The sequence below is a fragment of the Nelumbo nucifera genome, chromosome 4 (assembly GCF_055504915.1).
Source record: "Nelumbo nucifera cultivar China Antique chromosome 4, China Antique-T2T, whole genome shotgun sequence".
Taxonomy (NCBI): Eukaryota; Viridiplantae; Streptophyta; class Magnoliopsida; order Proteales; family Nelumbonaceae; genus Nelumbo; species Nelumbo nucifera.
The window spans coordinates 64,843,149-64,857,938 of NC_142652.1; the positions used below are offsets into that span (position 1 = coordinate 64,843,149).

Genomic DNA, 14,790 nt, shown 5'->3' on the forward strand with positions numbered 1-14,790 from the left:
CTGATTATGATATTGTGAGACAGCAGATACTAACAAGGGATAGTGTGACCATATCTCAAGCCTACTCATTGGTGCATAGTGAAGAAACTAAGAGAAAGGTTATGATGCAGCATCAGCCCTTCCCACCAACCTTGGCAGCAATTAAACCTAAGTCTGGGGGTGATACAGAAAGGGATATAAAGAAGGAAGATAAGCGGGATCTAGTGTGTGAACATTGCAAGAAACCTAAGCATACTAAAGACACATGTTGGAAGTTGCACCCTCATCTAGTCCCTACAAAACTGAGGAACAAAAGGGGTAATGCCCATATGGCTGTTAATATCGATTCTGCATCCTCATCGGCACAAAAGGCACGCCTCTAGACTCCTTAGCTGTTGTTCGGGCTGCCCTAACACAGTTGGAAAAGGAAGTTGGGAATTCAGCTCAATCATCTCGGTCATCATCAGCTCCTTCCACATCAGCCTTTGCTAATTCAGGTACTCGGCCTCAGCTTACCATACTTCAGCTCCAAGTAACACTTAACATTGTTGGGTAATAGCCTCAAGTGCATCTGACCATATGACTAGCTTGCCATCATTGTTCACTACCTATCACTTATCTTCTAGTAGAGATAAAGTGTCTATTGTTGATGGTTCCCTTGTTCCCATTTCTGGCAAGGGAGACATCAAGTTGTCTAATACCATTTCCTTATCCTCAGTTTTGCATGTTCCTAAGCTTGATACTAACTTGCTTTCAATCAATAGTATTTTTTTTTTTTATCAATAACACTTTCATTAACTCATCAATAGAATATTTACAATAGGAAGACAAACACGCTTATCTTCCAATAGCAACAAAGAACCTCAAGAAAAGGAAAAAAAGAAAGAAAGAAAACACACTATAGTTACAGCTTAGCCCAAAACAGTGAGTCCCTTTTTGCCCCTTGTTTAGCTAAAGCGTCAGCTAGGAAGTTAGCCGATCTTTTAACCCAACGTATCTTAACTTCCATCTCCCGCACCAGCCACTTGAATTTCCTCCTCTCATTATTGTACTTCCATAAGCCATTGTGATCTTTAATCAGCCATCCTATCACCACCTCTAAATCCCCTTCAATTAAGAGTTTCCCGATGTTCAACTCCTTAGCCTTCTAGACTCCTTCCATAACTACAAAGATCTCAACTCTAAGGGAGTCACCCACTCCAATTGGGCCTGAGAACATGGCAGAAATGACCCCATTTTCATCCCTAAAAACACCCCCAATCCCCGATTGTCCCGGATTTCCCCTGCTACACCATCAAAGTTTAGTTTCACGAATCCACCAGGTGGAGGGGTCCAAGCCACAATCATAACTGACTTGGTATGTGTGCAACTTGCAATTTCACCCCACTTCCTCAACATGTCATCCACAGTGTAATCTGTGAAAAGCTCCAAAGATTTCAGCCACTGTACCGCCCTAATATGAATAAAAACCCTCAGATCTACTGCTCCTCTCTGAGCTTCTGAGAATATCCTGGAGTTTCTTTCTTCCCAAAGTGTCCAACATACTGCAGCCCTTAGTCCTCTCCACATTGTCCTTCCCCTTTTTATCCGCCACCTGAAAAAAGAAGGGGAAAAAAGGCCCTGCAAGTCTGATGGGGGATTCCAACTACATCCAAATAGGGACAAAGCCCATTCCCAAATTGACCTCGCAAAATGGCAAGACACCAGTAGGTGAAAACCAGTCTCCCCATCCGCTTTACAAAGAACACACCATTGAGGTGACAAACAAGTATTGGGTCTCTTCTTTTGGAGTAGATCACCAGTGTTGATTCTTTCCAGATAGGCTTCCCAACAAAAACTACCAACCCTAGGAGGTATTGCTCTGCACCAAACCTCATCAACAAAAAAAGGGGGGAAGGTAGGACTAGTGGAATGACTTAAGACTTTGAAGAAAGAAACACAAGAAAAGATGTCGTTGGGGGTAAGTGTCCAAATTCTAGAATCCGCCCTAGTGGGGTCTAAGACAATGTCATCAAGAAGTGCTAAAAGGCTCAAAATATTGTCAAAGTCTTAGTCCCTCAAATCCCTTCTTAGGCCCAAGTTCCACCAAATCCCAGAAGTGGAAGAGGACGGGGTGGTGAAAGACGAGATTGGCTCATTTTTCAAATCAGAAAGAGCATACAAAGAAGGAAACTGATCCTTTAGAGGGGCACTCCCCACCCAGGTTTGTTCCCAAAAATTTATGGAGTTACCGGAATTCAAATCATACCTGATATTAGGGGAGAAAACTGGTAGCAGGTCATGAATGGCTTTACAAGGAGAATTGCTTGTGGTCCTAGCTCTGATTCCAGCGTCCCATCCATTATGCTCCAACCCATGTATACTTGCCACTATTCTAGCCCATAGCTTCTCCTTCTCCAAAGGGAATCTCCACAACCACTTTCCCAACAGAGTCATATTCCTTCTCCTAATATTCCCAAGCCCCAAACCACCACAGGTCCTACTCCTACAAACTATCTCCCAGCTAACTCTATGATCCCTCTTTTCCTCTCCCGGTTCCCATAGGAAATCTCTCATTATCTTCTCCAAACTATTAGCAACCTTCATTGGGATTTTAAACACCGACAGGAAAAAGATAGGTAAATTAGCAAGTGTGGCCTTAATCAGTGTAATTCTCCCACCAAGAGAGGTAGTTCTTTTTCCATGAAACCAGTCTTTTTTCAAACCTTCCGACCATCGGGTTCCAAAAGCTCTCTCTCATGGGATTATCACCTAAAGGCAACCCTAAGTAGTTCAAAGGCCACCCCGAGACTTCACACCCTAGCACTTCAGCACTCTCCCTGATCTCTCCCTCCTCCAAATTCACCCCCACAACACAGCTTTTCCCAAGGCTAACCTTCAAGTTGGACATTTGCTCAAACAGTTGCATCACCAACTTCAAATTCCTGATAAAACTCACATTACCGCCTTCAGAAAATAGAATCGTATCATCAGCAAACTGCAAGTGTGTAAGGGGGTTTCCACCCTCCCAACTCTCCAGCCTCTAATGAGCCCCCTAGAATTTGCTCTGTGAATCAGTTTCCCCAAAACCTCCGCAATTAGAATGAACAAGAAAGGAGAAAGGGGGTCTCCTCGTCTTATACCCCTACTGGTTGGAAAGAAATCTACCATTGCCCCATTCACTAGCACTGAGTAATGATAATTCTAGACACAACCCATGATCCACTTACACCATCTAGCCCCAAACCCAAATTTAGTCAAAACTTTCCTCAAGAAGTCCCAGTCCACCAAGTCATAAGCCTTTTCCAAGTCCAACTTACAGACCACTCCCTTCTTCTTATCCCTCGTAAAGTTCTCCACACTCTCATTAGCAATTAAAATCTTATCAGTAATTTGTCTTCCATTCACAAAAGCTCCTTCATAGTGTGCAATGATATCTGGCAAAACCTTCTTCAGCCTCAAAGACAACACTTTTGCAATGATCTTATACAAGTTATTAACCAAGCTAATTGGCCTAAAATCCTTCGGGTGGGAAGCATTTTTCTTTTTTGGAATTAAGGCAATAAATGTAGAATTCACATCCGGATTGGCAATTCCTCTCCTGAAAAACTCCTCAAACACCCGCAAAATATCATCTTTCAAAATATCCTAACAGTCCTGATAAAAAGCCATTGTGAACCCATCCGGCCCTGGAGCTTTTGTTCTATCCATAGAAAATACAGCCTCCTTTATCTCTTCTAAACTAAAGCTTCTTTCCAACCTTCTTCTGTTCTCCACCCCTACATCTGGCCAATCCAATCCTTCTACCCACACCCTACACATAGGCCTTCTTAGAATAGATTTGACACAAGCCCCGGCAATCTCCTCTTGATGAACTAACTCAACTCCATCTACTACCAACTTAGAGATCAGGTTCTTCCTTCTCCTGCCATTTGCTAGAGAGTGGAAAAACCTAGTGTTTTTGTCCCCCTCTTGCACCCATTTACACCGAGATTTTTGCCTCTAGCTAATTTCCTCCTTGTGCAGGCAGTCCTCTAACTGTCTTCTCAAATCTCTCTTGAGCTCATTGTCTTCCTCTCCAAATTCTCCCCTTTCTTCTTTAGAGTCAAGGCTTTCAATCTTATCCAACAGATCTCCCTTTCTTTCTTCTATCCTCCCAAACTCCACCAAATTCCACTCCTTGATTTTTGCTTTCAAAAATTGAAGTTTCTTATGGAATTTCATCCCCTCCCATTCCACCAATGGGTTACACTCATACCACCACTCCCTCACTTTGTTAGTAAACCCTGGATGGAGTAACCACATATTTTCAAATCTAAACGGGGTAGGACCTCCACGCCTTCTTTCCTCCTTACATAACACTATGGGCCAGTGATCGGAGGTCACCCTTGGAAGAGCTCTAGAAGCCAAGGTTCCCCACTGATCTTCCCAATTCAGAGAGAACAGGAATCTATCCAGTTTGGAGCAAATGGGTCTAGATTGGAAATTTGACCAAGTAAATGTCTTATGGGCTAGGGGGATCTCTTTAAGCTCAAAGTCATCTACAAAGCTGTTAAACTTCCTCATGCTTTTTGTCACCCCTGGTTAACCTTATTGGATTCCTCTGAGAATCTAATCACATTGAAGTCCCCACCCAAGCACCAGGGCCCATCCCACAACCCTCTAACATCAGCCAATTCCTCCCACAACTCCTTTCTCTTTCTGTAGTCATTCGATACGTAAACATTTGTGAGCACCCATGTAAAATCACCCTCATGCTGCTTAAACTTCACGGAAACCGAGTACTTTCCGATCAACTCCTCCAAGCCTTCAACCACATCCCTCTTCCACATTGTTACAATCCCCCCGGACGCACCCCAAGAAGGAGCAGCCACCCAGCTAATCCCCCTAGCTTTCCAAACACTCTATGCCCAATTGTTATTAAACTCCATTTCTTAGACTCTTGCAACAGCACAATGTCTAGGTCAAACCGTTTTATTACCTATTTTATTGTCGCTCTCTTCCTTGCACTCCTAATTCCCCTCACATTCCAACTAAGAATCTTCATTCCACTTCTTTTTTAAACCCCTTGCCACATTCCACTACTTTCCCCCTTTCCTATCTCCTTTTACCCCAAGCTTCTTGTCTCCTTCTACATCTCTCTTCAATCTTTCTACTTCACTCAATCTCCTTTTCTTTGTTCTGATCTCCTTCTTCCTCTTCTGTAATCTTTCTTTCAACACATTCAAATCTTCCAACCTACAGCCCAACTTCTCTACAAATTCTGCTAACATGTCTTCTCTCATCGAGTCCTCCACCCCTACCCTTCCTACAGAAACCCCTCCAACTCTACCCATCTGCCCGTTCTTCCTCTCCCCTGGTCCCACCTCTGATCTTTCCTCTCCATCCATCCTCCCTCTCCTTATATCTCCCTCCTTCCCTGTTCCTTTCCCTCCATCTCTACCCTCAATCCTTTCCCTCCTCTCCACTAACCCCTCCCCTCTTCCTTCCTCCCCTTCCCTCCTCCAAATCAACTTTCCTTCCACTTCCTTAAACACTCTTTCAATGATTTCCCACACTTTTTCACTCCTAAACCTTCCTTCCCACACCTTCCCACTTTCCTTCCTTCCCCTCTCCCCCTCCTCGGAGAGCCCACCTTCTAGCACGGCTGCATATTCATGGGCTACAGGACATGGAACAGGAACGGAATCTAGAACCAAAGACACAGGAGACACATTAGTAGCACAAACCGAATTCACTTGGTTACCTGGGATTGATGGACAAGCTAGAAAAAGACTGCTCCTGGCCTCCCTCTCTTGTTCCAAAGGTTGGTAAACATCTATCCCCCTTAGTTGGTTGGGAAGTACTTCTGTCCTTTGGTCAACCTGGTGATCTTTCCACTCTAACCCTGGTTCACCCCTAAACGGTGTGTTCCTGCTCTGCTACACGTTCTCCCAGTTTACCCCTTCTGATAATCCTTGCACACTCTGTAACCTTGGGAATGAATTGACCCGATTGCAATCTACACCCTGAAATAAGCTTGCAATATTCCACCCATCCAAGTCACCTCCAGCACAACTACCTTCGTCGTTTACACTGCCCACGCTAGTACCATCAGCAGAAGGGTCCTCCGCTTCTTCATTTCCCTAGCGAATCTTGGATTCGACCTTTCAGAGGAGCGTCGCAGTGAGCTATGCTCCTCCAAACTTCGCCGGGAAACCCACTGCAACTCTAGTTTTTTCTCCAACTTCCGCTACTGCGCACAAGCCCCCCCCCTTTCTCGCGACTTGGGACGATGATAGACCATTAACATTGTCTATCAACGCCCCAAGAGAAACCCCTTTGCCCCGACCCACATGATATTTTAAGTTATCACGTGGATCCTTCAAATGGATCCCCCTTTCAGTGTTACACCCACCCGACCCGCCCGCGTGACCTTTTAAGTTGTCACGTGGGCCCTTCCAATACTGTCCCAGCTCAACCTTCACCCCGCCCGACCCACCTGCCACCTTCAACGGCTCGAACCAGACCTTTCGGCTCCCCAACCCATCCTGCCTTTTCGCCACGTCAACAAAGGAAGAGTAGCCCGCCATTAAGTTGTTTAATTCAAACCTATTTGAAATATTTTCCTTAAAAAGGTTTCTTGTCGTTTGGTTTTCCCCAACCGGCTCAGTAACCCCAAAAAAACCTTTCATCTGCTCCACCTTTTCAACTCCCAACCTATGCCCTCCACGTGTCCACCACCCAGCCAGCTCATCATCTTCTACCTTAGGAACACCTCCCCACCACGACCGTTCAACCTCAGAGGCCACCCACACCTTGTACCAGGCTTCATTCAAGCATATTTCAATGACCCTCGGTAGGTTCTCGTGCCTTACACCAGCAACCTGTAACTCCACGACACCCAGATTTCGTTTATCAGCTTTCACCAAGATGCCTCCCAGACATTGCACAATGTGCTCAAGAACAGAGTTCCGCCAAAGGTGAAATGGAAGGCCTACAAGCTTCAACCGGACACACCCATCTTGGACTTCGACTTCATTATTGGACTCCAGTTCTGAACTTGTATCAGAACTCCATCCACCACTACTGCTTTAAAACTTAGCTCCTGGTCGCCTACATCAAGCACGGCTATAGTCTCTACAAAAGGAAACAACATAGCTTCACTCCCAAATCCTAACTCCCCAGCCACTGTACACAGAACCCTTCTCCAATCTATCACTCCTCTATCAGCCACTAGCACCCTTCTTTTCTTCCACTCATCCTTCCCTGCTCCTACCGATAATCTTCAAAGACTAGAACTACTCAGTGCAGAGGGTAGAGAGCCTCTTGAAGACAAAGCTATGTTCCAACGGTTGGTTGGAAAACTCCTCTATCTTCGTCTCACACGACCAAACATCAGTTATGCAGTCAGTGTTGTCAGTCAATACATGCATTCTCCTAGAACTACTCACCTCCTTGCAGTTGAGAGAATATTAGCATACTTGAAGAGATGTCCAGGTAGAGGTATATTATTCAAGAATAATGATCACATGAAGATAGAGGTCTATATAGATGTTGATTGGGCTGAGAGTGCTGATGACAGGAGGTCTACCTCTGGATATTGTGCCTTTGTAGGAGGTAACCTTGTCTCCTGGAGGAGTAAAAAACAAAGTGTTGTTTCTCGTTCTAGTGTTGAAGCTGAATATAGATCGATGGCTAATGGTGTGGCTGAAGTCATTACTTGAAGAGTTGGGTATTGATTATGAGAAGCCCTTGATGTTGTATTGTGATAATCAGGCTGCTATTAATATAACTCACAATCCGGTACAGCATGACAGAACTAAACATATCGAAGTCGATTGACATTATGTTAGATTAAGGGTTTCATCTCAAGAAGTGTGTCTCCCGTATATCACCTCCAGCATGCAGCTCGTAGATCTTCTCACCAAGGCTGTTCCAAGGAAGAAGTTAGAGGCAGACCTATGCAAGTTGGGAATGACAAATATCTATTCCCAACTTGAGGGGGAGTGTAGAGAACATTGATGTGGACCCACAGCTGTGGTCCCCACTGTGTTTGTATGGCAGCATAGCATGTATTCTTTGTTAGTTATGTCAGTGTTAGTTGGTAGTTATTTCAGTTTGTTGTTACAGCTTGTTATTTCAGCTTTATTCTTATTTATTTTCCATGTAAGCAATAAGGGCAATTCAGCCTTTTTACAATTAGTAAACATATAAATATTAAGAGTGGGTTGGCAGATCAGAACAATTCGACCCTCTCTCTCCTTTTCTAAAACCCTTCGTGTGCTTCTGCTTTTCTCCCTCTTTTCTTCTTCTTTTCTCCTTCTGAAATCTTTTCTTTTACTTTAGGATTCAAGACTCTGATTGTAGTCTTGATCGACTACTAGGTTCAAGTTGTTGTCCCATCTATTTTTGTTCCTCCGTTGGCTTCAGGAACCCCTTCTTTTTTTAGAAGCAACTTAATGAAGGTAGAATTGTTAATGATGTTGATTTTAGCGGCATTATAGAAGTCTTTGAACACCTCCATAAGATTTAATGATATCCCAGCATTCATGAAAGAAATCCAAAGAAAATCCATCTTGGCCAGATGCCTTGTCTTCATTTAAGGAAAAAAAACAGCCTCCTTTATCTCCATTTCACTGAACTCCACTTCCAATCCAGTTATTTTGTTATCTGACAATTTGGCCCATTCCATCTCTCAAGGAAAGGTCTCCAGCTTCTCTTGGAAGAGTAGAGGAAATTTAAGACTTTGAGAATTTCAGTCTTTATGACAATCCTGATCATCAACTTCTACCTCATCATCCAGTTTTTATCATTAGCAAACTTATGATAGATACAGGTGTTGTTATCTCCTTCTTTGATCCACTGAATTCTAGATCTGTCTCCAGTAGACTTCTGCCCTCCAAATTCGTTGTTCCCACTCAGCCCTAGCAGCTTCCCTTTTCTTGAAGTCATCTTGGTCAAGCTGACCCTCTTGCTCTTTAGCATCCAACCGGGCAATTTTTTCAAAAAATTCTGTCTTTTCCACATTCACAGCTCTAAACTTTGCTTTACTCCAATCCTATTAACCCCTTGTTTAGCCATTGTATCAACCAAACCATTTGTCGATCTATGAAACCAAAAATAGGTGGCTATAATTCCCAAGCCACGCATCTTATTTCCCCTTATATTGCCACAAAAACTTAATATAATTTCTTAGCCAGCCCACTATCACGCTGGGATCCCTTTCTACCACTAATGTTCTAAGGTTAAGAAATCTGCCCAATTTCAATCCATATAACACTGCTAACACTTCAGTCTTTGTGGAATCACCAACCTCTAAAATAGTACCATGGTTATCTGTGTATAGTCCACCTATGCTTGGTCAGTCTCTCTTCTACACACAAAGAAGTCTAATAAAAAAACTTCAACATCATGTAACATCATACCCTTAATCAACAGTGAATCTGGACATACGGATAAATATATGTACGTATATATTTGTAAGAATAAAGTGATAAACCATAAATTGTGATACCAAACTAATGCAAGATGAACCTGCAAAATAAGAAAAAAAAAGAATGAAATAACCCAAGAATCAGCACCAAGGCTTATTTAAAAATCAGCATCTAGGGAAACTATTAGGAATCATCACCTAATAAATTCATGAATGAGTGTGCACCATTAAGAAAGTTTGGCATCGAGACCAAATAAAGCAAAGGCAAAAGCAAATATTTTCATCTCTTTCACTGCAATAATATCGCATTATATAGAGTTGTTTCCCTAATTTCTAACCAATGTTTTCAAAATCGTATGATATACGATTCAAATTGAATCGGGGCTAAAATGATGCAAATCATATATATAAATCGTTTTTTGAATGAATCGTACAATTTGTAAGCAAATTGCTAGTGTAAATCATAAATCGTGATTCTTGGACGATTCATACGATTAGAGTTTGAAAGCTTAAGATTAAATGACCACTTAACCCTCTTCCTTTTTAAAGTTTCTCTTTTACATAGAGGGGAAAATTCGTCATTTTAGTTATAAAACATAGAATATCCACTTTGGTCGATCAAACATGACTTACAATTGAAGGAAAAGACTTGGCAGGAAACTGGAAGAGAAAAAACCGTCCTCCGTTGTATCGGTGAAGCTCCAAACCTCCTCTACTTGTCTGCATTGAAAGGTGAGTTTTTTTTTTTATTTCTACTGTTTTTATATTATCTGTACATGGTTTGTATTGATTTCTTCTTCTTTCTTTCTTTCTTTCTTTCTTTCTTCTTCTTCCTCCTCTTCCTCCTTTCTTCTTGTCTTCTTTCTTCTTTATTTCAGTTGGTTTTTTGGCATGAAAACAGGGGCTCTGTCCTATTTATTTCATTCGGTGTTTTGGCATAAAAACAGGGGCTCCGCCCCATTTGTTTCAATCATTTTTTGGCATGAAAACAGGGGTTCCGTCCCATGTTTTTCATTCATTTTTGCATGACTTTGCTTGTGCAAAGTCATTTTTTCTTTTCTATTTTTTTTTTGAGAGAAGGATTTAGGTATATTTTAGAGTTTTAACAGCTTTTGAAAAAATAAGAAAAAAATCTTACGATTTATGATACAATTCACGATACAATTTGATTCAAACCCCTTTACGACTTACCATACGATTACGATTTTCAGAACACTGGTTCTAACTCATAGTGAACAAATGTTAAAACTAACAAAAAGTCCTATAAGTTATCCAAAAAGTTCACCTTTTTTACCAAGTTTGACATTACTAGAATCCTGCACACACTTTTTGGCTATCTGTAAATTGGTAATAACTTGCTCAATTCATAACCGATCAAATAAAAAACTTGTTCAACCCATGCCCTTCACAATTGAGTGAATTTTGACACTCCAAATTTAAGATAAAATAGATCAACGAATTTAAGATGTTGTTTAACATGAAGTTTAAACAATTAACTCATCTTCGTATTTGAATTTGAGATATTGTGCATCCTTCAACACAATGCCAATAGTCTAAGATTTTGACTAGGGTTTAAGTCATTGCTCATTAACAAAACCCACAGAAAATGGAAGAATGATTACGAACCAATTTTGCATGCAGCCCAGTTTGCCTTAGCAATGGGATTCATACATCTCCTCTTGTGGGAGAATAAGTATGATCCAACTTCTCCTGAACACAATTTGCTTCATTGATAGGATTCATTCTCTTCACAGAAGAAAGGTTATGAAGTACCAATACAAAATCCTAATATTTAAGAATAAATACAGCTGTTATTGACTTACCAAATCAACATTGGGGATGTCAAGCCCACGAGCTGCAACATCTGTGGCAACAAGCACGGTGAATTTCCCCTGTCGAAACCCATTCAATGTTCTCTCTCTCTGATGTTGAGATATATCACCATGTAGTGCCTCTGACGCAACACTATTAGTTAAGGCCATTGACACCTCATCGGCATCCCGTTTTGTTTGTGTGAAAACAATAGTCTTCCCACCTTTTGCATATACCTGAAATTAATAAAACATGAAAAAAAAAAACAATTTTAACTGGAATATATATACAAACATATATATGGGAATGGAATTGCTAGTCAGGTGTTTAATAAGCTTCCCTAAAGAAGGTGATTATTAACCTTCTTTAGAAAAGAGATCAAGAAGGTTAAAAGGTTTACAGATGGTATGCAAGTGGAATTTCAATGGATCCCAAGATCGGCTAACAGCCTGGTAGATCAACTAGCAAAACAGGGGGTGCACAGGGAAATCTGTTTCTGGGCTCAGATGTAACTTCAAAAGTAAAGTCGGGTGGTTTTGTAATGTTTAAACTCTCAGGGGTAACCGAGGCTACCCTTGGTGTGACTTTAATTCTGCTTTTAATAAATTCTATGTTATTCATCAAAAAAAAAAGCTTCCCTAAAAAACTTAGGAATCTTCTACATGACAATCTACAGGAGCATCCACGTTTAGTTTTAAGAATAAAGGTGATGCAGAAAAGGTGACTGAATGAGAGAAAAGGGGTTTTTGCTGTTTCTGAAGTTGAGATTAGACAGGGGCCACCAGCAATGGGACAAATCAAAATCTCAAAGAGGAGATTGTTCATGTGGATCAATGTTTCTGGCATACAACTACATGATTGGAGCACTCAAGCACTCAAATCAATTGGGAATGCTTGTGGTAAATTCAGGAATTTCGATTTTCGCATCTGACTATGATATCAGATCTATTTGCAAGAATTCTTGTTGAAACAAGGGATGTTAAATTGATCCGACGAATGTTGACCTATTCTATGCAGGTGAATCATTTGAATTGCGAATAGTGGTAGAGGGGATTGACCTAACTTTTGCATTGTTAATTGCTTTAGTTGAAGCCAAAAGGAAGTTGGAGGCTCAGGAGAGTAAGGATAGGGAAGTTCTGTGCAAAGCAGATGAACCATTCAGTGGGGAGCAGAATAAGCATAGGGAGATACTAGACCCCAATACAACTGATATACTTGTCCCCCTTTTTTCTGTCCCCATTAGCAAACATCCTCAACCACTTAAAAGACATATCTATCCATCCATCTATAATATAAAAAACCAAAAAATGGAAAACCAAATTTATCAATTAATGACCTGTTAATCAACTGATTCAATTCAATTTTGGTTTCACATTTTACAAAAACCAAAGGTTCCAGTTCGGTTTCAAATATGTGCACACAGTTCGGTTAACGGGGAACCACGAACACCCCTATCTAATGCCTCTTTCACAACATACCGGTATAGCATATCTAGTATTTTATAAGATTTTGCATTCCAAGGAGGTACCCATGGTTTTGAAACTCATATTATCATTTCCCTCCTTGTGTATCAAATGTTTTCAAGACTCTACTAGTTTTCATAGTCATATCTGGTCCAAATCATCCACAAGGAGTCTTCTCCCTTTCCTATTAATTCTCAACCCTTATAACAAGCCCCTCTCAACCATTGTTGTCAATGTGGTGAAGCAAATGATTAGTCATCTTGGCCTCTTAAGGTGGGTATTGATGTTATAGGTGGGGGCATTTTAAATTTTGAATTGTTGTAGGTATGCAGTGGAATTTAGAATTCTGAGGTGGAGTGCAGTACAGTTTTTACTTAAATTTAAGATGTTGATGCTATCCCATAAATAAGTTATCTATCTATCATATACATACTCTATCATAAATGATTGTAGCAACATTATGCATATAAAAACTAAAAAGATACACCATATTACTTCAAGTTTGTTTCTATTCTATATATCATAAATACTTGAAGCAACAGTGTGCATATAAAAACTAAAAAGATAATCATATTACTACAAGTAATTAGAAATAAATACGAACAAATAAAACCTTCAAATAACTGACTAGTTAGTGATACAGACTAGGGATGTCGACAGGTTGGGTTTGGTACAGGTTTGCCTCGATCCTAACCCAACCTTCTAATGTTCCTACCCGAACCTGACCCAACCTAACTCAGAAACATGCCATTTCCGAGCCTGACCCAACCCTATAGGGTTGAATCCAATACCAACCAGACTGAACCTGAAGTCTTTCAATTGTATTTTTTATGACACATTTTGAAAATCAAAAAGCCATTTACTTAAGTTGAAATTAGGTTTATAGATTCTAAGGTGTCACTTCCTCCATTAGTGAAAGAAGAAAAACCAAAATAAACATGAAAAGAAATCCTAAACAATAAGGCTATGGAGTTAGAAGTCATAGCAAATTACAAGAAATACCTATATATGTAGGGGTATCATGACCCAGCATAGTGGGTAAGCCAAACCTATATATGTATAGGGTTGGGTTAGGGTATCAAAATCCTAACCCAACCCTATACCAAAATAAACCTGAACCTTAGCCAACCCTAAAGGTTAGGTCAAGATGGATTTGCACTTTACAGTTTAACTTGACCCTTGACATCCCTAGATGTCATCCTACCCTCAACTAACTAGTAGATGGACTAGTTGGTACTTTCATAGCACTGCTCTCCACTAGAGGTGTTTCCAGTCAAAGCCATTTGGTAACACATAAAACTAGAGTCCTTAATTGAGAAATTATGCTTTACAAATTCAAAATTTGGAAAATAAAGCAGCATAAAAGAAAGACCTGGCCCTATTTCCTCCATATGTATGTTCTTCGCAAGACAACAGATGAAGCTACCTACCACATTTTCATGACTTGCACATACTAAGTCACAATCTGCAGACTTTTTTCTACCTAATTTGGTGTTATATTATATGGTACCTCCCAATTTTCCTAACATTTTTGGATTCAATCAACCATCTCCCCCCACAAGGAGGAGAGCTTTTATGGAGATGCACTTGAATTGATATTCAGTGGGTCACTCGGAAATCCAAGGAATCTTCTCAAGCCAATTGCAGCTAGAGGTCCTGACTGGTATTATCACTATTTGACTTCCATGTTGGGTGCAGATGAGAAGGCTTGTAGTTTGTCAGTAGTGACTAATTCTAATACATCTAAACTGGCAGATGGTAGTTCAAGATTGGATACCACCTCCTCAAGAACTAGTCAAACTCAATATTGGTGTTGCTATATTAGAAATTCAGGTGCTTATAGGAATGAAAAGGTGATACCCTTGATGGCATACCCAGGCCCAGTACAGTAGAGATTCAGTAATAGAAGAAACAAAAGTCATTGCTCCAAGGTCTCAGATTCCTATCATTATTCAAACCAAAACAGATAGAACAGGAAGGACATTTTCATGTAGTTATTAGCTGTTTCAGAGATGGATGGCATTGACGGCCCTAAGCAACATCATATAAGAGAGGCTATGGATCTAGTATTCAGGCCAAACATCTTGTTCAAATGAATTAGAAGATTATGTAACACCATGGCTGAGACTTGCTAGAGGAGGG

General features: G+C 40.8%; 1 protein-coding gene across 1 annotated transcript in view; it reads right to left on the minus strand.

The window, feature by feature from the left end:
- EMB1138 (DEAD box RNA helicase (RH3)) overlaps positions 1-14,790 on the minus strand; it is a 56,437-nt gene that overhangs the window by 30,739 nt on the left and 10,908 nt on the right. Inside the window, exon 5 of the mRNA XM_010247100.2 lies at positions 11,197-11,421. Within this exon, the coding sequence (XP_010245402.1) occupies positions 11,197-11,421 (225 nt within the window). The remainder of the gene's footprint in view (positions 1-11,196; positions 11,422-14,790) is intronic.